The 27,861-nt window shown below is 37.3% G+C and overlaps 1 protein-coding gene across 5 annotated transcripts in view; it reads left to right on the top strand.

Annotated features, from left to right (window-relative positions):
* The window catches only part of shank3a (SH3 and multiple ankyrin repeat domains 3a), a 639,129-nt gene that overhangs the window by 315,234 nt on the left and 296,034 nt on the right, over positions 1-27,861 (top strand). For all 5 annotated transcript variants that reach the window (XM_069192202.1, XM_069192204.1, XM_069192203.1 and 2 more), the window contains 3 exons: positions 3,028-3,179; positions 5,191-5,358; positions 9,471-9,587. In XM_069192202.1, coding sequence (XP_069048303.1) covers positions 3,028-3,179; positions 5,191-5,358; positions 9,471-9,587 — 437 coding nt within the window. The remainder of the gene's footprint in view (positions 1-3,027; positions 3,180-5,190; positions 5,359-9,470; positions 9,588-27,861) is intronic.

The following is a 27,861-nucleotide window of genomic DNA, read 5'->3' as shown; positions in this document are numbered from 1 at the left end:
TGTGCCAAGGGCTGACTGGCTAACTTCATGATCACCCAGACAAAAGTTGTTAGGAGCTAAGTGTTTGACCCTTGCTTGAGTGATCTTGTTATTCTGCATTTTTAGGAAACTTGGGTTTCCTTGGTGAAAGATACCTCGGTTAGGGACATCTTTCCTGCTTGTGGGTGCAGTTTTACAATAGGGAGAAAGGATCCCATTTATTTTGCAGCATCCAAGTTTGCAGAGAGAGATATTTAACTGCAGGTTTAATTTCATTAAGAAGGCAGCTTGTATCTTATTATGGTTTTTGTGGGCATTATTTTAAAAAGTTCAATACTTAGTAGCAATCAGAGGTTTTTTACATGCTAGGATGTTAGGCTTCTGAAACACCCTGTAAATACTTGTGTAAAACGTTGTGTTGTATGTTGTTGTTGTCTGTAGTATAGTGTTTGTCTTGTCATTGTTAATAAACATTTGTTTAACCAAGTGTGCTTGGATTATCACTCTTTCACCAAAGCTGTGCCAGAGAATAAAGAATTCATGTGCCTCTATTTATACCAACTGCTCGGATATATTCTGGAGAAATCACTTAAGTTGGGGATAATGAATGATTATCTTAGTTATTTACTAAACCATTTGGTCAATTTCCTGATTTTCTGTAACCCCATATTTGTAACAATATGTGTACTGTATGTATTGCAGACTACTAAACACTTAACAGACATTAGGTTACACAGTAAGAAAGAGCTACAGTATAGTCAGAATTACATTAGTAATGGTGGACGTTTTACCTGATGGACTGTATGCCACAATCTCTGCCAAATGAGTAATTAAAAATAATAAGTGTTGTTGAGTGAAACTGGGTTGCAGTATTGATTATAAAATATTAATGAATATTATACTGTACATCTCATTTGACTTTCATGATTTAAAAAAGTCTTTAACCAATCTGAGAACACTAATCTTTTGTTTGGATTACGAAATTGCATTAATTCACGATAATAACTTTCCTGTGTGAGGAGTGTCTGAGGTATGAGAACAGTATTTTATTTGACATGTCAACTACTGTAAATAAGTAAACATCGCTTCTGGTCAATACCATGGGAATGAAGATATCCTGTAAGAAACAGATGCCCTTGAAATGCAGATCTTCAGCACAGTTTATTGAGCCAGAAAATTGGTGTAGAGATTTGTTTTGGTTTTCAGTTGCCCAGATTTATTAGATCGTTAATCAATATTGTTTACCCATGGGAAACAGCAATAGAAAGACCTGGAAAAAAGAACTGAAAATGTAAGCATTTTCATTAATGTAGCACTCTTTCCTGGTTTGTTAATTCAAACTAAATTAGGGACTGCCATAATACATTTAATCTGTTTTCAGATTTAAATAATACAGAATTAAAGAGGTCTCAAAATGTACTGGGGCACTTTCACATCACTGTTATGTCACTTTTATGTCTGTTGGTTTTTCTAAGACAATAAATTTCATTGTGGATAAAGCAGGAAGTCAAACGTAACAAATACATAAAAAGATTAAAAGAATCCATTAATTTTTTTCAATTTTAAAAATGTTTTAGTTTAGTTTTCATCTAAACTCTGTTTTATGAGAACCTTTTAATTTTTTTTTCATCTTAAACACATGGTCTTTTGCAAATAATTTAGATTATTCACCTCATTCAAATTCAGAAATGTGATTATTCTAAAATGTCAATGTCAAAAGAAAAAAAAATGTTGCTTTCTCCTTAACCACATCATTTTTAAAATACCTGCCTGTCTAGGTGAATGACAATATTTGAGAATTGTACTTTTTCCAAATGAAACAGTAAAAATATGTAATGTTTGTGGAAAATTAGAAAGTGACTGCTGTGAAGTCTTTGTCTTCACATCTATGCCATAGCTAGTTTTAGTAAGTTTGGACAGGTTCCCCTGTTCTTTTCACTCTCATTTTCAGCACTTCTGAAAAAAGGAATGTACTATAAGGATCCTTGGATTGTTGCATACAGGGTTAAAGTTTAAAAACAAATATAAAATAAAGTAAATATTAAAATTAAAAGAATGTGTTCCACTCGTAAGTAAAAGATTGGTTCAGTATATCAGTAACAGAGATTTTCTCAGTTTGAGCCAAAGGTGAGAAGCTACCATCTGTGTGACTATGACTGAAAACCTTTTAATCAGAACGTTAATAAAATATATTTTTTAATCTTGGTTTGTGTGGTTTTGACCCTGGAAATACTCTGTTGAATGTTCACAGCAGATCTGTCAGATTAACTTCGCTTATAATACATGTCTTACAGATATTGAACTGTGCATAGCTCATGTCCATACTAAGGAAGATCAATACTCAAAAACCTTTGTCAGAAAAAACAGGCACAAAACACAAAATCATAGATGATACAGTGCCCAAAAAACAGGTCAAGGAATCATCACCAAGCCAAACTCTTTCCTTAAAAGTTTAGTGTACATTTATGCTATACTGAATTTATTTTTGCCTTACCACATTTTGAGAACAAGTTCTTTATTTTCCACAGGTCACATATTGGATAGTTAAAAGTACTTTTAAATGCTCTGTGGGATATTGGTCACAAATTGAGTAACTGATTTTGAACTCTAAAACAACTTATTTTGTTTGTATGTTGATTTTCTTCCTGTGTCATGCAGCTGATACAACACCTAGAGAAGCCTACTTAGTAGTGCGGGTAGTGTGCTCTTAAGGTTAAATCTTTCGTGCATTGGGCTTGGTTGGTGTAATTTCTGTGGTTATATTACTTAAAAGAAGGCCTTTATACCAAGCTTCAGTGCACTTCCCTGAGATAGTCCACTTAATTCCCCTGTTTACACCTGCTGTTCAGTGCTGATACAAGACCTATGCCTGTTCCTTTTTTTCATTAAATCTCATGCTGGTAGAATGGATGGCAAACCGCAAGACACAGCAATACTGAACAAATTTCTTTATTTCATCACTGTCTACAGTTAGGAGTTTTGTTAGTCTATTTGTAAGGTAATGATGATTTTTCGTTGTTGTTTTTATGTTTATATGTCTGGTAACAGAATGCCCACTGACAATGGCTGCACAGCTTGAGGGATGTGCGGAGGTGATCAAACTGCTGAAAAATGGTGGGGCACATTTAGATTTCAGAACCAGGGATGGCATAACAGCTCTTCACAAGGCGGTGCGGACCAAGAACCACACAGCCCTTATTGTGAGTATACAATGGTCCAACTGCATAAACTTTGGTAAGATAGCAGTCTGCTAAATACAAATTAAGTGTTCACTGGATGATAAGAGGGCAGCACTGTGGCACAATGGTAAGCATCAAATCTAGGTTGTTCTCCATGTGAAGTTTGTACTGTATGTTGTCCTCATGCTCGAATGGGCTTCCTGTGGGTGCTCCAGTTTCCTCCCACAGTCTAAGGACAAACTGGTATGGTAATTGGCTTCTGGGAAAATTAGCTCTGGTGTGAGCTTGTAGGTGATTGTGTCTGTGTTTACCCTGCAATGGATTGGTGTCCTGTCCAGGGTGTATCCTGCCTTATGCCCATTGCTTGCTGGAATAGGCTCCAGCTCCCCCTTAAGGCTGTGTTGGATTAAGTGGTGTAGAAAATGGATGGATAGGTTATAAAATGTATTGCAGTACATACCTCTCTTCTTTTAAAAAAAATGTATGGTCTGGTGCTTTTTAAATATAATAAAAGTAAATCAGAGTTGAATACAAATCTCCAGTCAAAGATTGGGTTACCTGCATTTTAGAAAAGACAGTGTGCATGTGAAAGAAATACCTAATCCAAAATTGACAATGTGAAGAGATTGTAGAGTATTTCATCTTCCAAGGTGACACTGCCTTCTGCAACTACTGTAGGAAAGTAAGTCACTATTTGATGTTATTTTCAATTTAGAACAGTCACCCTTCTCTCTTGATTTATGAAAGCAGTTTTTGGACCTCACTGTGCTGTGTTATGTTAGAAGATGTATGACCTCTTCATGAAGAATGTTGACAGGTTTTTCTGGGGATACAGGACTATTCTTTCTCTTGCACATTGCTTCACATGTGGGTGATTAAAAAAAATCTCAAAAGGGGTGTTTCAACGGTTTGGTCCACTGCTTAACATAAATCGTGTCAGCACTCTGTTTCAAGATTTTACCATGCTGGGAAGTACCTAGAATGTTGACAATGGATACTCTTTGTGTTCTAATTTTTATGCCCTGTGTATCCATTCATCTGTGTAACCACTATCCCATGAGCCTACTGTAGGTTATATGGTACAGATACACAGTATGAAGATGAGCATCAGTTGTAGCATGAAACAAATGTTTTTGAACTGCACTTACATGCAAAACAAATTCCCTGGAGAATAATCAGTGCAGGCAGCTGTAATAAAAGTGCTTTGTCAGTTGCATTTATGAAAGCTGGAGCTATCATTTATAGCATGGTGTGTACCAAAAATTGATTAAAAATAGTCAATTTTATATTTTTGTGTTAGTGTGGCCAGTGTAGGGTGCACTATCTTATACTGCATATACAAGTTCATTTTTGCAAACCTCATACTTTTACCATTAATTATTTTAAAATATATATATATCAGTTTTCAGGAAAAAAGTATTTTGATTATTTACTTTTAAACTGCAAAGATTTAAAAAAATATATCTTCTTCATGATGGTGCCCTGACTGCACTGTGACTGAAAGGCTTTGAATTTGAAGCTTTAATTCACTGAAGTTTATTTGCTTCATTCTAGGATAAATGCTATCTGTTAGAGCGCCTTCAGCTTCCAGACAGCTTTTCACATTGAAAAAAATTACCTCGATGTCTTTCTACGTTAACATGCCAGTAATCAAATAGAATGATGTAGAGTGGCTGTTTCATTTCCTGAAACTCCATGATTTTCTGGAGAAATTCATAAGTGTGTTTTAACCATGTTGTAAATGTAAACATTCTTAATACTATACTGTTACATTTAATATTATACTGTTAGAAAATTGACAAGAAGAATGTGTTTTTCAATTTACCTCAGTATTATTCAATATCAATATTTCACTTTTTGTTCTGCAATCTTGTATTTATTTTCTATTTCTAGCACTTGGTTTGGTGGAATTGCAGGTATCAGATGTTACTTCCTGTTAACATCAGAAACCTACTGTACAGTACATGGCAAGCATGATATCTATTGTCTAACTGCTTCTGCTGTGGCCTCACCTGTCTCTAATTCTGCACAGACGCTGTTAGACCTGGGCGCGTCTCCTGATTACAAGGACAGCCGGGGTCTCAGTCCACTGTACCACAGTTCCATGGTAGGAGGAGATCCCTACTGCTGTGAGCTGCTCCTCCATGATCACGCAGTGGTGGGCTGTGTGGATGAGAATGGCTGGCAGGAAATTCACCAGGTACAGAATTGTTTTTTCCCATGGACCCCATTCAGCTCACTGCCACTAGGGCTTTAGCTCAAGCAAGTTCACACCAGTTTCCTCAAAAACAAGACCACTAGCTGTAAATGCCTTCCTGAGATAACAAGAACCAAGGAAACACTCAAAACATGTTATCTGCCAGACCTAGAAAAATACAGTTCCTTGATATGATATTTTGAACAACATGAACATCAGCTCCTGACCTTTTCGGGATTGGGCTCTAGTTCACATAATAAGGTCAAAAATGGTTAACTTCAGCAGATTCTTCTGTTTATTACATTCAATGTAATGAAACCCATTGAAATGACATTTTCACCAGCTAAAGTTCTTTCAGAAGGTAATTATAAAGGAAGGAGTCATGAACATGTAAAAGTTATTCTGAAAACAAAATAAAGACCTTTTACTGTAAATAATGAAACCTCTGAACTAATTTTTAGAAATGTAAGTGTAGATATATTATTAATAGATTTTTTATATGGTAGTGACCCTGACCCCTGAAGAATAAGAGTTGGATTTTTTTTAATGAAAAAAAAACATTTATTCCATTTTTGTCATTTTTCTAATTTTATGGTGAAGTGTAGGGGGAGCAAAAATATTTCTGTCCACTAAAGTTTCTTAATATTATATTTTTGATTTGTCAGGTTTTCTAGTGAATCCTTAAATATTAATGTTACTAATCAAGTGACATAAAATAAATATTTATCAGGATTATGAAAGGTGTTAAATTATGGTGTCAAAGATATCACACTTTCTGCAAGAACACTGGTTCATTTTCTTATAAACAACTTAAACAATTTAACAAGACAATTTGCTGTGCTCTCAGTGCTGTAGGTAAGAGAAATTATACAGAACCAATTTTCAGCAACAGATACAGTACAGATTTTTTTCCCAGTGGGGGACCCCTGTTTTACATTTTTTTGTAAAACAAACTGAACTGGGGGAAAAACATTATGTACTGTATATAAACACATTATACATTAAAAAAACATCAGTTTGAAATCGAACAAAATGTTTCTACAGTATATGCAGCACGCAATTTTATATCAGAGTGGTCTGGGTCACATTACTTTTCAGTTATGTCTTTTTTAATCATATTTAATCATATTCATAGTCTGAATTAGTCTTTTCATCGAAATGTATTTAATTCTTTGCCCACAACAAATAGACTAGCTGAAAATATTTGGTTACACTACCAGGATAGCAACATAAAGTTTAATCATAAACCAGAGTGTTTGAAGTGCTGTCTTTTGTTTTGGCTCTGTAGTACAGTATATTGTATTCTATTAAAATGTTTCAACTACACAAATTCACTTTGCAGGGGAAGGTATTGCATTTGGACTGCTTTCATAGTAGCAGGTGATTTTACAGTTTGGTTTTAAGGTGTTACACTGTACAAGCAAACTATACCTTCTGTAAGATTTGGAAGGTGAAGAGTGACAAAGTGGTTGAGAGAGGTGATTAATCCAAGCATGTACAAGAAACTCAACTGCTGATCATTTTTCATTGTTGCTGTTCTTAAAGACTTCTTAATTTGTTATTTTGAAGGCTATTATGCAATATAGTTTTGAAGACACATTTGCAATGTGAATGCTTAATAGAGTAATTAAAAATTGAATGAATGACCCTCTGATATGATGTTTAAGAACTTATTAATGCTTTATATACAAAATTTTGTCTTTCTCACTTGAATTCACAATAATGTTTGTGAACATTAATAATTAGCATTTGTTGTCCATGCAATGCTATATTTACATAATTTACATAATTTCTGACTGAAAGGAACTTTGAGTAAAAAGCATACATACAGTATAAGGCTATTTTAAGTAATGCACTACTTCAGCAACAACAGGTTTAGTCAAAGTTTAGTAGATAACAGTCAATTGCAGGCGTGCAGCAGCCTTATAATTAGACATTAAAGTGATCCTTGTAACACTAGGGGATACATTAGGATGCTGCATTCTTTCCATTGAAACGTGCAGTTTTGAGCCATACATCATTTTTCATACTTCAAATCTAATGGTGTTTTACAGGAGACTTCAAATGGATAGTGATGCAGCTCTTGCTGACAGCACTACAGGCTCACAAGCACCTGGTCATCCACCAGAGCTTCTGGTACATTATTAACCAGGAATGGTCTTCCCTCTTGAAGGCTTAATAGCCCTGGAGACCAATTGCGACCTGTTGGTTGGGGAGACTTGTTCACTTTTGGCTAATGACATATCCCACATAACAGGAATCAACATTTCTAGAGCCTTTGATGCCTGAGCAATTATGAAAACCATAACGTGAAATAATTTTTGCAAGTGACAAGTGGCAAGTGACAGAGTACAATATATTTTTGCTGATATTGATTAATTATGTGGGTGGCATGGTGGTGCAGTAATTACCTCATACCACTGGGGCGTCAGGTACAATTCTAGGGTGCTATCTGCATAGAGTTTGTTTGTTTTCCCTATGTTTATGTGGGTCTCCTCGGGATACTCCAGTTTCCTCCCACAGTCCAAAGACATCTAAATTGGTCCTGGTGTGAGTGTGTGAATATCTGTGTGTTCCTCGTGACTGATGTTTTGTCCTGCCTTGCGCCCATTGCTTTCTGGGATAGCCTCAAGGGGCCCGCGACCCTGAATTTAATAAAGTGGATTGCAAATGGATAGATGGATTAAGCATGTGTGTTAAAGAAATTCTGTTTGATCATTTACTAAATGAATTGTGTGAAACTTCCCTTTGCATTTTAATGGTACTGAAAATGGTCTTTTTCATGCTAGCCAAGGAGGAGAGAGTGGGCTGGTCGATTTACAAGTAAAACCTCCCACACACAGTACATTTGTGAAAAGAACTAGGGCATTGATAACAGCGCTGACTGGCAAACAAGCACCCAATAATTATCTTCTGCACTTTGAGCCCTACATAGTGTATGTACTTAGCTGGGAAAAAATATTTTTTCAGTTGTGCTCTTCAGTAGATTATTGCAATAAATTAATTAAGGTTAAAAAAACCACATTGCAGTATAGAGAAATTGTCAAACAGCTGGGTAAATTGTTAGATCTGTATTCTCCTTTTAGTGGGCTGCAATGCTCCATTTTCAGAACAGAGACATATTGGAATATGCTGCAAATTTATTTTGGACCCATTAATAACATTTTTGAGCTACCTGGTGGCAGTTTAATTTTATCTAGATGATACCTACAGAGAATGTGTTGGTGATATAAAAGCCTCAGGTGTTTTACTCTCAGCTTCATGATCATAATTTCTATAGGGGGAGTGCATATTGATTACTTTTTGACACCTCCAGCAGATTATTCAAACATTGATGGAAGTGTAATGTGTCTGACACAGGACACAGGTCACTGCCAAGGAGAAAATAAAAAAAAAGTCAATTCACCAGAAAAGATTCACCATTAGAGTTACAGAAATGATCGATGGTTTGTGAGGAAAGAAATCTTTTTAACTTCATTCACAATTGCACCAGAAGCACATTTTACCAAATGAGCTATGTTCCAAATGACATCACCTTATTTTCAAACTTTCCTGTGTTATTGTTTTAAAATCTCAGCTTACACTTATTGTTTTAATGATGGATTTTCAGGTGCTCATTTTAGTGTACTTAGAGCTTGAAGTTTTCAGCTTTATTTTTGAGCACCACATCTGTCCCTTGAAATTATAATCTAGCTATAATTAATGTTTTGCAATAAGCATGTGTGTTCTAATTAAGAGAAATACATTCAAAACTGCTTTGTTTTTCAGGTACAGTAGGTGCTTCAGAAAATTTAGTACTGGGTAATTTGTGCTGAAATATTTACTCTCATCCATCTTGTGGTGAAATATCCAAATGCCAGAGACTAAATTGTTTTATTGGAATAAAAAGTTACAGCAGTTTGGTTGACTGGCCACATTGATAGGTATGGTGTTTGTCTACAAGCACATAATTCTCATCTGGTGGTGATCTTGTGTTTTTTATCACAAATACTGACAGTATCAGTGGGTCTTATTTTATCTGATATTTTTATATATATATATTTACATTCACATTTCACTATTTGCACACTTCCTGCTAGCATTTAAAGGGTAATTTGATGTCTTCCTATCTACAGGCCTGTCGCCATGGGCATGTTCAGCACTTGGAGCACCTCCTGTTTTATGGAGCAGATATGAGTGCCCAGAATGCCTCTGGAAACACCGCTCTGCATGTCTGTGCCCTCTACAACCAGGTAAGGGGGAAGAAACTTGGCACTGGGCTTATGCAAAGTACATCACAGCAGCCATTCAGGTAGGGCAAAAACTCCTGAAGTTCAGTAACAGTCCTGTAAATGAGTAGATGAAGCAGTGACACTAGCGGATTATAAAACATTCCAGGAGAGGCTGCTGCTTGCGGACCCATCCAGGACAAGAGAACAAGACATGGGAAGTTTGGGATCTAAAGTGATCTTCATTTCTGCCATTTCTAAGTATTCACTTGGTATTCTTTGAAGTAAAAAAAGACAGAAGAAACAGCTTCAATCCCCAGACTTTTTACGCTCATTCCAAAATGAGCCCAGCCTTCAGCAACAATGGCCACTCATTTCATTCCTTGCTCTTTCACACAGCTTGCCCCTGATAATTCTGTTTGCCATGCTTACATGTAAATATCATAAAAACATGCTGGAGAAGGCTCCACAGCTGAAACATCAAGTCTCTTTTCTTTTCAGTCTGGAATAAACCTTTACTTGTTCCTTTGCATAATAAAAAACATGTCAACTGGGGCGAACTACAGTAGTATTAAAGGTGTATAATATACTGTAATTAAAATACACAAACACAGTAAATAGTTTTTGTTTTGTAGTGAAACATCATGAAGATTCTGAGAATAAAGTTTGTATAATTGAATAGACTGCCCTTCTTATAAATTTAAATGAACCCAATAAATATACTGTAAGTGTCAAAAGAAAATCTTTTTGTGCCTCCAAGGTGTAATTTTCTCAATTGGATATCGTAAGTAACTGCCTATCATTTTGTTGTTACAGTGATTCACTGTGGATACCAAATTGGGCTTCTCACGCTCTCCATATTTGCTCCATTTTTGACTAATCCACGAAATTATACAAACTGGGGTATTTATTTTTCTAATTATAAGAAAAATGTTGGCACACTTTTTGCAACCACAATCATATTTGCAGAAGAGCATATAGAAATATTATGGCAAGGTCAAAAAAAGCTAAAGGTTATTCAGATAAAGAAGGCTGATTATACAATCTTTATTTATTTATTGAGTTTTTTTAAATTAATAGAAATTAATAAAATCATAAACAACCAGTAAGTTTAATAAATAACATAGTTATTAGTTAAATAAAGTTTAATAAATAATCAATCATAATCAGATAATCAATTGATTGATTTCTTAATTAACCAAATAATTATTGTAATTGCAAGGCTCAAAGCTTGCACTCTCATTAACTACAACTTGGTATGATGATGGACTTGGAACTTTTAGAAACCCACTCATTTTTCAGTATTGGTATTATTCTATACAAAATCGTTTTTAAAATTTAATTAAGCCAAAATGCAAGATACAGTAACTGGATACAGGAGCGAGGACAAATATGTCAGTGAAGTATCCCGGTGCCACAGTCTACCTCCTTATGTGAACATTCCAGTAGCAAGGTGAAGAGCTGTGCAGGAAGATAGTGATCATCAATCACACCCTGTATTGTGGGCAGTATAAATCAAAGTGTATTTATCAAATGCACAATAATACAGCATGCAGCAGTAGTTGCTGGCAATGAAATGTCTTTTCTACGAGCTTACCAGGTGTGGGGGGTTGGGTAAAAATCAGAAAATTAAAGTTGCAAAAGAAAGTTACATAATAATACATAATAGTACAATAGAAATTGAATAAGATAAACTCAGACAATTCTCAATATAAATAGAGCTGCTACAGTATGTGTCCAGAACGTATGCAATATATCATGTCCACGTAGTGCAGTATGATGAATACAGTGAAAAGTGTGTGTCCATGTAGCCATTATGGGTGATTTGCTAAAGGAGCTGCAGGTTGGCTGTTTAGCAGTCTTATTGCTTGGAGGTAGAAGCTGTTCTGTAATATTTTGGACCGAATGGTTTGGTACCATTTACAGGATGGTAGGAGGGAAAACAGTTTGTGACTGGGTCCTTGAGAATGGACCTGGACGTTTTAAGACTTCTAGCTTAGTAGATATCCTGGATGTTTGGTAGCTCACAGCCGATAATGAGCTGCGCTGACTTCACCACCCTCTGTAGTACTTTGTGATCCTGGGCGGAGCAGTTCCCATACCAGGCAGTGATGCAACCAGTCAGGATGCTCTCAGTAGTGCACCTGTATAATTTGGCCTGGATATGTGATGGCACGGCAAACATCTTTAGCCTGCGGAGAAAGAATAGACGCTGCTGTGCTGTTTTTACCATGATGTTGGTGTGTTGGGTCCAGGTGAAGTCCTCTGTGATGTTAACTCCCAGGAACTTAAAACTGCTGACCCTCTCCACCGCAGTCCCATTGATATAGATAGGTGTGTGATCTCCTCCCTGGTGTTTCCTATAGTTCACAATCATTTCTTTAGTCTTACTGATGTTCAGAGAGAGGTTGTTCTCCTGGCACCATGCTGTCAGGGTTTCAACCTCCTCCCTGTACGCAGACTCTTCACCATCTGTGATCAGGCCGATGACTGTTGTATCGTCTGCAAACTTAATGATGGAGTTTGAGTTATGCCTGGAGACATAATCATGGGTAAATAAGGAGTAGAGGATGGGGCTAAGCACACAGCCTTGGGGGGCTCCAGTGTTTAGAGTCAGGGTAGAGGATATGTTGATGCCCACCCTCACAACTTGCAGATGTTTCGTCAAGAAGTCCAGGATCCAATTACAAATGGAGGTGTTCAGTCCCAGGTTCAGCATGATGACAAGTTTTGAGGGCACTATGGTATTGAATGCTGAGCTGTAATAAAAAAGCAATATTCTCACATACAGTATGTTCCTTTCTTATTCAGGTGTAAGAGGGCAGTATGAAGGACAGAAGCAATAGCATCTTCTGTTGACCTGTTCTGGTGATAAGCAAATTGTAGTGGGTCTAGGGTGTCAGGCAGTGAGGAGGTGATGTATGCTTTGACCAACTGCTTGAAGCACTTCATGATAACTGATGTGAGTGCAACGGGGTGGTAGTCATTCAGGCAGCTGACTCTGGGTTTCTTAGGAACAGGGACAATGGTGGTTTTCTTAAAGCAGGAAGCAGAACTATAAACTGAGCTAGAGAGAGATTGAATATGTCCGAGAAGACATCTGCCAGCTGGTCTGCACATGCCTTCAGAACACGGCCAGGGATAGCATCAGGGCCAGGAGCCTTGTGTGGATTGGTCTTTTTAAAAACTTTGCACACATCCGATCTAGATATGATCAATGGGTTTCCCTCTTGGATTTCTGGAATCTTCTTGACTGGATCTATGTTACTGACCTCAAACCGAGCATAGAATGAATTTAGCTAATCAGGAAGAGAGGCAGACTCTTGTGCGATATAGCTGGGTTGCGTTTTGTAGTCTGTAATGGTGCGTATACCACTCCACATGTTCCATGTGTTGCAGCCGTGATAACATGACTCTAATTTTGCTCTGTAGTTGTATTAAGCTGTTTTGATTGCTTTCCTGAAGTCGTCTCTGGATTTTTTATATTTATCCATATTGCCAGAATCGAAAGTAGCTGTCCTAGCTTTAAGTTTGGCGCATTTCTCACCAATTACCCACGATTTCTGATTTGGATATGTGTGAACAGTAATCACATCTTCAGTGCATTTACCGATGTAGCCAGTAACATAGTCCATATACAGATTGATATTATTTCTGGCAGCATCACGGAATATCTGCCAGTCAGTGGTAGCAAAACAGTGATTTAATATAAAATCTGATACATCTGACCAACGTTGAATGGGTCTTAAATGTGTTTGTTCCGCGCGTCGGGCAGACGATGTGTTGATGTAGATTAGGCATTGTTTTCTTCAAGTTCACACCATTGAAATCACCCGCTATGATGAATGCCCCTTGAGGATGTGTATTCCAGTATAAAAGACCTCCACCATGGGCAAGGCAGCCTGAGTGATATTTTTATTTTTCATGTGCCTTCTTTTAAACCAGCAACACTGCTAGGAAGAAAGATAAAGTACTGTAGATAATATTATGTGAAAAGCCTTCAACAAAAAAGGGAAAAGCTCCACTTTTGAGAAAGAGGGAATACACAAAGGTCAACATGTGGTTTTGTTATCAATCATGCATTTAGGCATTCAGTGCAGATCCGTGATCAACCTTCCAATAAGGAATTCTCTCACCAGACACTACAGTAGTTAATGTAGAGCAGTCATGATCTGGCCACAGGGGATCATGCATTGTGCTGAACAATTTCAGTTTTACAGTGTGTGTGAGAATTTAAACACAAAAGTAAACACACTGTAAAGCTGGTACTTTTAACAGTAGAATACATTTGTAAACACATTTATAGCCTTCTTTTAAACTAGACTTTACCATTGAAATCAATACTAGCTCACAAAGACGTCTGCCTGAAGCCAGTCTCAAAGGTGAAGCCTGACTTTTATAGAGATTTCAGTAAATGTGTTTGACATGCCTCATCAAAATTAAGCATCAGTACTGTCAAATTGTATTAATTCTTGAATTGATCTGCTGGGATATCCTGAGTTATAATTCTAAGGAACATACACTGTACATACAAAGGAACTAGTAATAGGTATATTCCATGCTGAAAAGAGAAGAAAGCAAACACAACTGTGGAGCCGTGGAGCCTTCTTCATACAAATACACCTTTTGTGTGACTATATTTACAGTATGTACTGTACTTAACAGACTTTACAAACTTCCAAGAAGGATCAGATTAGAATAAATGAATTAATCATATAAAATAGAGTTAAGCCTAACTTTTGAATGGTTTGTGTCTAATCAATATACTCTGTCCAGCCACAACTATCATGGAAGTGGGGAAAAACTCAATTCTTTCCACACTTACTATAGCTGCTATTACTGCATATACTTTGTTATTCAGGCCTGTTGACAAAAGTCCATGTGTCAAAATTGCATTGATCAGGCTAAATTACAACTACTTGCAGGACTTTTCTTATTGCAGAGAAGGTCTTGGGCAGAATTATGTTTACATAGGACTCACTCTCCACCTGATGTTCTTTGAAGTTCAAGTTCGCGTTTATTTGTTATTCCAGCCATATACAAGTACACAGTGGAACGAAATATTGTTCCTCCTGGTCCACGGTGCAAATACAGACAGGACACTGACATAGATTTTGTAGACAGGATACACATAGTGCAAATTACAAGGCAGTACATAGTACAATATACACAACACACTGGGGGGATTTAAACCCTGTTTCTGGACTTGTAGTGGGTGGATGTAGATTCCAGGGTGTTGAGGAGCCTGACAGCCTGTGGGAAGAAGCTGTTAGAGAGTCTTGTGGAGCTAGCCCGTACACTGCGATATCTTTTCCCAGATGGTAGGAGGACAAAGAGTTTATGGGAGGGGTGGGAGGGGTCATCTACTATACTGGAGGCCCTGTGAAAGCAGCGTTTGTGATAGATGACATAAATGGAATGGAGGGAGGCTCCAATTAACTTTTCAGCTGTTTCCACAATTCGTTGCAGGGTCTTGCGGTCTGAAGCTTTGCAGTTTCCAAACCAAACAGTGATACGGCTGGTCAAGGTGCTCTCAATGGTGCTTCTGTAGGAAGCTACTTGCAGGACAATGGTGGCCACAGTCATGTGTTTGTCAGTTTGCCTGTCAGTTGTCAGTCTCTCTTTGAAGTGAGAAAGAGATTTGAGAGAGCGAGCAAGGCTGCATTGTCTTACAATTCTTTTTTGTCCAGTAATCATGTTTGGATTTTCCTGCGATGTCATCAAGTGTAGTGGTGTTCCCACCTCACAGTTCATCATTGTTTGGGAATAGTTTTCCAACTAGAGAATTGAGTGTCAAAATGGACCCAATTTATGATGTACTGTACTAGTTTGTAATAGATTAATCGAACACACATTCTCTTCTTATCAGAGGGGCTCATCACAGACATAATCCTGTAGGCCTGAATTGTTGAAGCTAGGCTATGCCAGAGTTCTTAGCACTTAAATCTTCTAGTAATAATAAGGCTTGCTGGTAGAACTTGTTTACTTTTTATCCTTTTCAGCCAAAGTGAAAGGTTTTAAGTAACCTATAATGTTTAACTATATTATATTGTGCAATAATAGGTCCATTGTTGTGTATCATACATTTATGACAATGTTTCAGTGAACCTTGAAGTAGCAATGCAACTGCTTCCTTCATTAGAATCATGTTCAGTAACCTGCTTCCGTAGAATAAAGAACTTCTAAAGCACTCCATGTATATGATGAATTGTGTGCACAGTACAAGCTTTAGTTTGACCTGTACACAAGCCATACTGTCAGACTTGTAGCTTCTTATCACTTTAAGTTCTTATTGTTATAAGAATGATCTTTCATCATCACAGTAAAACCTGCCTACTCAATGCTTACTATAACTAATTGCTAAATCTGCATATAAATGGACATTATTTTTGCCACATCATGCTTGCAAATGAAGTAATGACGTTTTGTTGAAAACAACAGTGTTATGAATTAGATCCTTCCCCTGTTTATGTGGTTTAATGAGAAAAGATCACCATCAGTTCTGACCACCTGTTTAAAATTTGCCAAGTTATTTGTCAACTGTTTAGCTGAAATTTGTCACAGTATTAAATGATTTTTTTCCAGATCAGTAACATACTGTATGGCTTAGCCAAATGATTTTGCAATGTGAAAAAGAAGAGCATTAGTTATTGTATTTGCCCTTATATCTTTACCAAGGGTTCCATCTTATGTTTGACAAAAAAAAAGCAGAAATAAAAGACCTAAAATCTTGTGTAGGAAGTTTCAATTTAAAACTCTGTTGCTTTACAACTTAATGTATTGATAAATTTAAATATTTGTGCAACAGCATTGAGACAGATAAGAATATAATGTATTAATTATCAATATATGTGTAGTTCTACAGAATTGTTTAACACTACACCAAACTTTGGCACTAATTTAAATTATGAAACAACATACTGTACAGTACCTATTTTAGAACCATTACTCTGGTTCTCGTTACGGATATAGGAAGGGCAAGCCGTGGAATGGCAAGGAGAACAATAAAGACCATGTGTAGCGGTAAAAGGGGGCAACACGGGGGTTAGTCTAGGCTCAGGGGATCAGAAGATGTCAGTAAAGAAACCTATGCCCTCAGGCCACGGACGTGGGGCAACCTGGTGCTAGGCGGGTCTCAAGACATCCGTATCCTCAATGCTGAGCCAGGAGCAGAGCAGACACAGGAAGTAAATAGGCTACACCAGTGGTTCTCAAACCTTTTGGACCAAGTACCACCCCTAATCCAACCAAAGCATCCAAGTACCACCTACAAATCATCATCTCATAGGAACCCCAGAAATTCTCAATGACCAACATGAGCGCATGTGCACACACACTCACACATACATATAATAAATATTATAATAATAAACTTTATTTGATATAGCACCTTTAAAGGTGGCTTCTCAAAGTGTTTTACAGAAAAAAAACATTAACAACAACTAATAAAAAAGCACCATTTCAGTGAGAGGGGTGAGCCTGTTTAGTTGAGCAAAGCAGATGTGAATTAATTTTTTGAGCCTTGATACAATTCATAACAGAGTCTAACATATACCGTTATGTCGGCTTGTCATTGCTCTAGCACCGTCTGTACAAACTCTCACACATTTTATCCAGTCCATGCCATTCTCTTCGATAAATTCATTCAGAAGCTGAAATATGTGCTCTCCTGTAGTTCCTTTTGGTAGTGGTTTAAAGAACAAAGTCCTCATGGGACATGCCCTCAAACTCGTATCTAACGTAAACCAGCAAATTGGCCAAATCGACTACAGACTCATCTAATTGCAACTTAACGTGCTCTATCAGTGTACTTTTGATATAATCCTTCATTTCAATAATTCTATGAATGACTGTATCTTTCAGGGGGAGGGGGGCAGCAGGCCGAGCTGTTTAGCAGCTTTTTCTCTACACATAATACGTGTCAGCTCTTTTGCCAACGGTAAATAAGGTTCTTCAAAAATAGTGTAGCTTACCTGCTTTAGCAATCCGCAAGCTTGCATTTTTCCGTGTTTCCGTTATTTCCATATTTATTTAAAGTTTTTATTTCATGCGCATGGGAGGGAAACACAGAGACGCTCGGTGTATTTTTCTCAAATTAGAACAGTTCTAAAATATTTTTCTGTTATCACGCTTTTGTGTGCTCACAAGATTACCTGCGTTCGTAGCACGTATTTCTATGCATTCCTGTGTTTAAACGTTGGCATTGTTCCAAAATCATGCACATTCTCATTTATCCCTATTTGCTGGAGATACAGTAGCTTTTTTTAAATACAAGTGGTCACTTGCATCTGTAGCACGCATTCCCTATAGAGTGGTATAGAATTACAGAGTATCTCTTGTGTCCACTGAAGTATTAGCGCGCACTGTATCGTAGTACGTAGGCTGCGTATTCGACACGTATTAAAATACAAAATATGAAAACCCGTCCCGATTTTTCAATGCACACAACACAGTTCCAGGGTCATTTGCCGGTACGCATACCACAGTTTGAGAACCACTGGGCTACACAACGAGACACACCAGAAAGATATGAATAATCACAGGGAACTAGGAACAGGACAGAAGTAGAGCGCTCTCTAGGAGTACATGGCGTGACAGTTCTATTCTTCTAGTCCACAGAAATAAAAACAATTCCAACAGTTGGTTGTTCCTTAAGCTATTATGCAGAAGTATGAATTCTGGTATCTTTGTTTTAAATTAAATTATATTTATGTGATTTTTCTTTCACGTTATCTAGTTACTTTTTTTTTTGCTTTGAGTGTGTGCTGTAGGTTGGTATGTTAAATGCATCTTCAAAGTGTCAAGATCTTTAATCTTTAAAACAATTTCTAAAGCAACAATATACTGTATGAAAACTTTGGAAAGGGTTCCAAATATATTTGCAAGGCACTGCATTTCCATTCTCCAAGTATTCTTAGGTAACAGAATGGCTCTTGACTTAATAATAAGAAATAAATAATAAATAACGTCACATTATTAACCCTTTACAACCCTTTACAGGACAGTCATACGCACTCCTCGGTCCTGAGAAAAAGATAAAAAAAGCAATGCATCTTTATATGTGTACTATACAAGTTTTCCACAAATTCAAGTGTAGAACTGAATTGGCTTTCTGGAAGGTGACTAATTGTATCCTGTGTCTTTTAGCCACACTGTCTAGAAAGTAAATTATTCTGTTTTGTTTCTTGACCTTTCTAGTACTTTCTTGTACCACGAAAAAGGCTGCAGAAATATACACATTTGGAGTAACAGAACTCCAAAAGGTGGATAAATCTAATTTGTACCAAAATAATCAAACACTTGATTAATATCAGTTACACATGAATCCTGTTCTTATATGTAAGCCTACAAAATATTTACTTATGTCATTAATTTAAGAATGCAAGTTTGCATATTCATACAGTCACAATAAAGATATACTTTCAAGTGCTGCAGATACCATCTCAAATGGCACTTTGAAGTTATGCTAACGAACATGAATGATTTCCTAAAGGGGAGCTTTTGTAATGCAGCTTTTGTTTTGGCAATGAAAGGTTATACAGAATATATAACTGACTCAAAAAACGCATCAAAGACTATCAGAAATGTGTGCCTAGGTCTCAGTGTTCATCAGCTTTTCCACAAGAGAACCAATTCTTGTGTTATCTTAATAATGAAACTCTAGAAATGTGGTCTTTTGACTTAGGTTACAAGAAGGGAAACTTTACTTTGTGTAAACACTGATATATTAAGCCCATAGAGATGCATCACAATTTGTTTTCACATAAACTAGTTACAAACATAATAATAAGTACCTGAACTCATAGGTTGCTGTTGCTGAGTGACCAAATTTAACTGTCAGTCATTTGTAGCTTCAACAGTCAGACGTGTGGGACATTCTTTGAAATGCTAATTCTTGGCTTGTTGAAATGAATTTTGATTCAAGAAGTCACAGGTAGCATCTTTATTAATTTTACTGATATATAATTTATTTTTCATTTCTTCCTGTCTTCCTGTTTGCTTGGGGACACATCAGCAGACCAACTCCTTGTCTCTTGGGAGGCTGTGCACCTGCAATGTTGACTTTATAATTCAGAGCCAAATGCAATTTTGTGTTTGATCTTTTCTTGATGTAGGAGAATGGAACCTTTCAGGATATATTCTTGTGCAGTATTTTTGTTGTCATAACATTTGCCTTTGCACAAACCTGTACTGTGAATTAAAGAATTGTTGTATGGACAAGACAGGGAAAACAGATCACTAAAATATACATTTTAGAGATAAAAAGTGGAAAAACCTTATACCTTTATGTGTTAATTACTTCTATCCAACAAAAAACAAGCTGAAAAATAACAGCATTATGAAAAAATAAAAATTGTTGTGTACAGAATGTAACTAAAAAAAATTAAAGAATAATTATGAGTCTAAAAGAAAAATCTTTAAGTTAAAGAAACTCTAAAACTTTAGTCCTTTGTTTATAGTGGAAAAAGTCACAATGACAAAGTGCGCCTCACACAGCGGCTAGTCTTCCCAGTAGCCAATTATCCTTCAGGACAGTATGTCTTTAAACTATGAGAGGACACCAGAAGAAGGAAGAAAACATGAGAACATACAAACTCCACACAGATAGTACACCAGGTCTAGAACTGAGCCCAAGGCCCCAGCAATAAATGGCTTCCTCTCACTAAGTCTTTATGCCATTATAGGAGGAGGTAGCTTAGTTTTAAAATGACAAATACTTGATTGTGGCAAGAGCAGTACTGTAGTTAATGTGATGTACAGTATATTAATTAAGATCAGGACATATGGTACAGTGTAACACATACTGTATATAACAGGTTACATTTAGGATGTGCAGATCTTGCAGGATCTATGGATCTCTTGATCATGTAGTCAGCATTACATTGAACTGTAATTCATTTAAATGAATCTAAAAAGAAGGAAGAAGACTGAAAACACTGGGCTAAGAAAGAAAGCTAAATGATCAGATCTTGGAAGCTGCATACAAGACAGGCTGACACCTGAATTGGGCTCATTGTTAAAATAATTAACTATAGAACGCACTGCTGCAGGAGCTCCACTGTTTTATTCAGTGTGAGAAATGGAGTGAATGTAATTGGGAAACTTGTAGGTGTAAAAGGCTAGGTGACATCTGGAATGAGTCTGACACCATCTGTGTACTGTCAGAGATAGGCATCGTTGGCATTTCTTTTTTTTTTAGTGTTCATCCTGAAAGCTTTATTTAACAGCTTTTACTATAATGCCATGAATACAAATAGTTTTATTTTATTCTGCTATTCTTTCACCTCTGAAAGGTACTGTAGAAAACATCCTTTAGGTTGGATGGAGGGCACTCTAGCTGTAGCTTCCTGAAAACACTGCTTTGGATCTAATTATTGGCTGTAATGGCAGATGGCACCAATCACTGCACATTTTTAAATGTGGTCTTAGACTATTACAACATACTGAATATACTACAAAAACACATTTAGTGTTTTCAGAACAAAAAAGATCTTAAAATGACCAGAAGGTAAATTTCAATCTAATCTATATTGTAAATGGGAAAATCTTGTGATTGCTGTTTGAGGCTAACTTCCAATTACAGAATACTGTACTTTTCATAATTCATGCTGATTAAAATATACAATGCATTACCTCATACAGTACTTTCAAAAGAACTTAATCCTTAATCGTAAGAAATGTAAAATTAAAAACTGGTCCCTTAATATGAAGGTGAAATACGATTATATTCCAGATATCTCCAGGATGTGAAAGTCAAATTTGCAGTACTGGATATAACCTTAACGAAAACATGACATTGCTTAACATGTACATCTGTTCAAGCAGTTAAAATAAATGGCATTTTAGTTCTAGTTGCAATGCAAGTATTCAATTCATGATCAACTGGTCTTGTATCCATACTACAGTATGTGGTGATCATTCATTGCTATTACACCCCTTTCTCCTTCCCCACGGTTTTAATAATTAATAATAATTATTCCTTACACTTATATAGTGCCTTTTTGGACACTCCACTCAAAGCTCTTTTTAAGTAATGGGGACTCCCCTCCAACACCACCAATGTGTAGCCCCACCTTAATGATAAGACAGTAGCCATAGTGCGCCAGTCCTCTCACCACACACCAGCTATCAGTGGGGAGGAGAGCAGAGTAATGTAGCCAATTCATAGATGGGTAGATGGGGATTAGTAGAAGGCCAAGACTGGTAAAAACCAATGAGAAATTTGGCCAGGACACAGGGGTAACACATCTACTCTTTTTGAAAAATTGGATTTTTACGACCACAGAGAGTCAGGACCTCGCTTTTACATCTGTTTTATGGTTTTGTATATTTATGGTGCCAGTCTAAAATTAGCATAAGAGCCATTCTTGAATTCTTGAAGCCATGCTGGTCACTGGTGTGACGGTTCTCAGAATGTTTTCCACCATGTTACATACTGTATGCATTATGATTTTTCTCATTTTTGTAATATTACTTTTTATAATAGAAAAATATTTGCACCATGATATGTATATAGTATATACTGTATATATGGCAGAGGACAGCTTTTCTCAGTATGCACATACTTTCTTATCCATGGACAGTTCAGTTCAGGAACATATGCCATGAGAATAAAGATGACATAAAGAAACATAGTCAGTTGGTTATATTGATGAAGGTGTGGCTTTAGTACCATACAAGTGCAAACAGGGTTTCTTGTGAGTTAGCAGATGGCAGTTCTGTAGTCATACAAAAAGGTAAACTGATAAATTCCATAAATTATCAGTCATATAAACCATGTATTTAATTATTATTAACATAAGTTTAAAATTATAAGCAAAAAAAACAATGAATTAACATGTTGCATTGGATATTATTTCAATTTAAATAAAGACTTAACATAAAAAAAAAACATTTTCCTCAAAAATTACACTAATACTGTATTCTTCATTGTGCATGTTGCTGAGGTACCAAACATATACACTTCCTTAGAAGTTATTTATTTTTTACTGGGGAATGTGGACACGCTCAGCTGAAGCATGTACACAGAACTCCACATTCTTTTACTTTAAAATAAATCACCATTACCATTACCTAATAAAGCATTTCCTCATTTTTGTCAATTGGAAAACAGTTTTCAACATTGTTTTTTTTTCTGCAATACTAACACAGTGCTGAAAGACCATGTTATGACTAGACCTACAGGAAAAGATGTTTCAACAGAGGTTTTATTGTGTTGAATGTGCCTTACTGGGCATGACTCAATCCATCACAGGTTCAGTGTAGGTACTCTGTGGCCTTTAAGTAATTGTGTTATTCCATTTTAATGGACTGTGTTTGATGTTTTCCAGACATTTTACCTCATTACTCGAAGCAACTATGGCATTTTCAGTAAAAGTCTTCCACAAAATCTTTGGTTTGTCATTTCTGTGTAATATTGCGTGATTATTGAACTACTGTACATGTTTTGTACTTGTACACATTACAAACTCTTTATAAGTATATGAAAAAATATTTTTCCATTGCCAGTCACTGTATGTTGTACACATTCTGAAGAATGCTTAATTAGATATAAAAGATATTCTTGTCATGAACCATCTTTCTCTTTTTTAGTTCCTTTGCAACTTAATTTTGATTATTATTCTTTGTACAAAATGGTACACATTGTGAAAGGAATGAAATCAGCCTCAGGGATAGCAGTTGTGCTTCTGCATCATATTCAGCTCTCATTACATCCTTCAATTTTCTGACTGCTGAATCCAGTACTGGGTCATGAAGGGAGCCTAACCTGCCAAACAGTGGGTGCAAGGCAGGATGCAACCTGTACAGGACACCAGTCCATCGCTGAGCACTCACATACTGTACATACACACCAGGGCCAATTTTTCCTACAAGCCAAGGAGCTGATTGTTGATTTTAAACACTACAAAATGGACATGCTCCTATCCATATCAACGGGACTGAAGTGGAAAGGGTCAGTAACTTCAAATTCCTTGGCGTCCATATCACCGAGGACCTCACATGGTCGCTCAACCCCACCTGTCTGATCAAGAAAGCGCAGCAGCACCTGTACTTCTTAAGACGGTTGAAGAAGGCTAAGATATGTCCCAAGATCCTCACTAACTTGTACAGATGCACTGCACACTGATGCACACTGACAGGTTGCATCACAGTGTGGTATGGCAACTGCAGTATTGCATACCACAAAGCCCTACAGCGGGTGGTGAAAACTGCCCAGTCCATCACTGGGGTTGCCCTCCCAGCCACACAGGACATTTATGACAGACGGAGCTTGAGGAAAGCTCTAAGCATCATCAAAGACCCCACACACCCCAGCTACAGACTGTATGACCCTCTACCATCTGGAAAACGGTACTGGAGCGTTTGGGCCCGGACTACCAGACTCAGAGACACTTCTTACCCCCGCACTATCATACTATTAAACTCCCAGCCTCTCTCACTCTCACCTCACCTGTCACCTATGATCTGAACCTCATAGTGCCTTCTTTCTTACCAAAAACTACCTCACATTTCAAGAAGCTCACTCCCCATAATTTTCTATCCTTTGTTTCATTCTGTCGATGTATGATTTTGCACATCTGATGTTGTTTTGCACATTACCTGTTACCTGTTGTTGTTTTGCACACTGCCTGTTGTTTCCGTCTTTCTTTTCTTATACAATTGTATTGTTCTTTTTTGTACTACTTATCGTCTGAGAGCTAGCTAAATAGCATTTCGTTATACCATATACCTGTATAATGACAGTAAACTTGAACTTGAAGCCAATTAACCTACCAATATGTTTTTTGGACTAGCAGCCATATCACCCTGTATCTCACAACTGGCAACCCACTGCAGCTAAGCAGGTGTTGAGCCTGGTCAGTACCTGGATGGGAGACCTCCTGGGGAAAACTAAGGTTGCTGCTGGATGAGGTGTTAGTGAGGCCAGCAGAGGACGCTCACCCTGTGGTCTGTATGGATTCTAATGCTCCAGTATAGTGATGGGACACTATACTGTTGCAACGCCCCATGGAAAGATAAGAGCATGACAAGGCACAGAAAGGTGTCATGGCCATCCACTGCAACCAAGGAAGTCTCCAGTCGTGACGATTACTCGTACCTCTGGACCCAGGCTTCTGAGGTCGAGAGAGTGGGACTGCCCCAGTGCCACTGCTTTCCCACTTCAAAAAGCTCTCCCGCACTTTGTGCAGCTCATCTTCCAAACAGATGAGCTGCACAAACTACCATCGCCATCGTTGGACACGATGGACAACCATCATCATGATTTTGGACTGTGGGAAGAAACTAGAGCATCTGGTGGAAACCCTTGGGAACACAAAAAGAATGTAGAGACTCCATACAGAAAGCATGCCAGGAATAGAATCCCCAGCACTGCAAGGCAGCAATGCTTACCACGTTCCACCACACCACCGTCTCAAATTCCCTGAAAGGAAAATTAGACATCTTTTAAGAAATCTCAATGGGTTCGTGAAATGCACAAATTCTAGGCACATGCCTAATTTTTTCTTCTCTTAATGGATGTTTTCCATTCATGGTGAATTAATGTGCACATTTTACATCATACCACAAGGAGAAAATGTTTCTCTTTGCTGTTAAGGGAATTATTTTATGCCATAGTTAGAATGTTTTTAATCATTACTCCCTTTTTCTTTATCAGTCAGGAAAATTCTGTAAAACCTTCTTTATTTTTTTCATAAAATAATGAGTACTGTGAAACAGTCTCATGCCCTTGAGAAAACTTTCATATGATCTATTCTGCCTATTAAGAATGTTTTGAATATCCTTGCATACAAGGAAATTTTGGAGGCTTACCATATCTGTTACACTGGAGACCAGCTAGTTGGAAAGTGATGGACCCTACGTCGGTGAAGGGATCACAAGCAAGCCGTTAACAGGATGATCAGTGAAATCCAAATTTGAAGTCTGAAGACTAGCAAAAAGGTCAAAAGCCAGAAGAGAGACAAATCATATGATACCCAAGACAAGATCTAGAAATCAGGGTCAAAAGACAATCCAAAAGTCCATAAACCAAGAAGCAGATGAGGGAGAATTGCATGGCAGATCAGATGTGTAGCTCAACAAATAAAACTCAAACTCAAAACTCAAGACCAAGGTTGGAACAGAGCGCAGGGTTTAATTAGGCTGGCGAAGGGAGACGTGGTGATGAAAGAGTGCTGGGATTAGCTAATGAAGTGTGGTAGATCTATGCTTCCCTTGAGTAGATAGGGTAGGCTGTGGCGGTATACAGTAGGTGCCCTCTGGTGGCTGGATGCTGGTCCTGTAACAATGTAATTGTGGGCAGTACAGTGGTGCTGCAGTTAGCATTGCTGCCATGCTCTGGGTTGAATTCTAGACCCAGGGGGTACTGTATCTACTGTACATGAAGTTTGTATGTTCTCCCTGTCTTCATGTGGATTTGTGCTGGGTGCTCAGGTTTCTTACAGTCCCAAGTAAGGCAGTTCATAAAAATTGGCCATACTGTAAGTCCGTGCATGTTTGTATTTGTTTGTGTCCTGCGATGGATTGGCATCCTGTCCAAATTGTATCCTGCTTTGTGCTCATTGCTCATTGCTTTCCAGGATAGTTTTCTGTATTGGTTATATAATTGGTATTGGTAATGATATATCATTATTTAAAATAAATTTCATAAGAAGTTATAAACATATGTTTATTATTAATTAATTGCTTACACTTATAAAGCACTTTTCTAGACACTCCACCCAAAGCACTTTACAGGTAATGGGATCTCCCCTCCACCACCACCAATGTGCAGCATCCACCTGGCCATAGCCATAGTGCGCCAGAACACTCACCACACATCAGCTATTAGTGGGGAGGAGAGCAGAGAATAATGAAGCCAATTCATAGTCAGTTTTTATGGCTCATCTGAAGGACAGCACCCATTTACAGTATAGTGGCCCCAGCACTATACTGGAGCATTAGGATCCATACAGACTGCAGGGTGAGCACCCTCTGCTGGCCTCACTAACACCTCTTCCAGCAACAACCTTGGTTTTTCCCAGGAGGTCTCCCATCCAGGTATTGACCAGGCTCACACCTGCTTAGCTTCAGTAGGCTGCCAGTTGTGAGTTGCAGGGTGATATGGCTGCTGGCTGTAACTTTGATAACTGATGATAACTTTGATATACAGAACATGCTATATTATGAATGTGATATACATAATACACTAATAAACAATACAGTAGGTCACTTTTGAAAACGTACAGCAGATACAGCAATTGGATTATAGTACAGTATATTACATTAAATGTGTAGAATGGATGTTTAAATAATTTTTGAATGTCAACATGCAGTATATCTTTAAATAAATTCAACTGATCAAAAACATTTTCAGATCTACAGTCTTGTGCTCAGATGCTGATTTGCTAGCCTGGAATTTGGAAGTTGAATAGATAATTATTTCTGATGTTTGAAAATATGAATTAATAGGATATTTAATATATTTCACTTGCTTTCTAACTTTACTGGGTGTAAAATGGATGTCTAAATACACCGTATGTATTTAAAATTAGTTGTGTAAAGACTCCCTGGGATCAAGAAACAATCTTAGCCCTGACATAGCTGCTTTTGTTTTGCTAAGCCACAGAATTGTGCCGTTGTAGTGTGGTTTTCCACCAAATGCAACAAATACACTAGACTGTGTTTTTTTAATCTTACCTCCCCCCTAAATTCTTACCTACTACTTAAAAGCGTACATTTGGATACTTTTACTTATTGTAGCTGTATTGGTAAAGTTATTTTTACTCTTTCAAATGTTGATCCGAAGAGAAAACAATTGAATGTCGGCTTTATATTTGCAAAACACTGCATGGTGTTTGTATGTGTTTCCCATGTTCGTGTGAGTTTTCTCTGGGTGCTCCGGTTTCCTGCTGAAGTAAAAAAAAATGTATTGGTCCAGTATATATAGTGTATACAGAAAATTGGCACTGGTTTGAGTGTGTGCATGTCTGTTTTGGTGTATGTTTCCCCTGTGACGGACTGGTGTCCTGTCCAGGCTGTACTCTGCCTTGAGCTCGTTGAATGCTGAGATCACTCCCCCTCAATCCTGAATTGGATGAAGAGCTTAGCAAATGCAAAAACAAATGGATTTACAAAACCATAAAATGGGGAACAATGCAGAAAAACATAAAACTGGCAGGTTTAAGTTCCTGTCTATTCATGGAATTAAACTCTTTTCAAATAGGGGTTCAAAAGGACTATTCACTTGAAAAGATGCCATTGCAAGCTTTAGGGGAAAAAAACCAAAACAAAACAAAATCCAACCAAAAATGAAATT

The sequence above is a fragment of the Lepisosteus oculatus genome, chromosome 7 (assembly GCF_040954835.1).
Source record: "Lepisosteus oculatus isolate fLepOcu1 chromosome 7, fLepOcu1.hap2, whole genome shotgun sequence".
In the NCBI taxonomy this organism is placed as follows: Eukaryota; Metazoa; Chordata; class Actinopteri; order Semionotiformes; family Lepisosteidae; genus Lepisosteus; species Lepisosteus oculatus.
The sequence above is the reverse complement of the archived record's forward strand: the minus strand, read 5'-3'. Positions and strand labels throughout refer to the sequence as shown.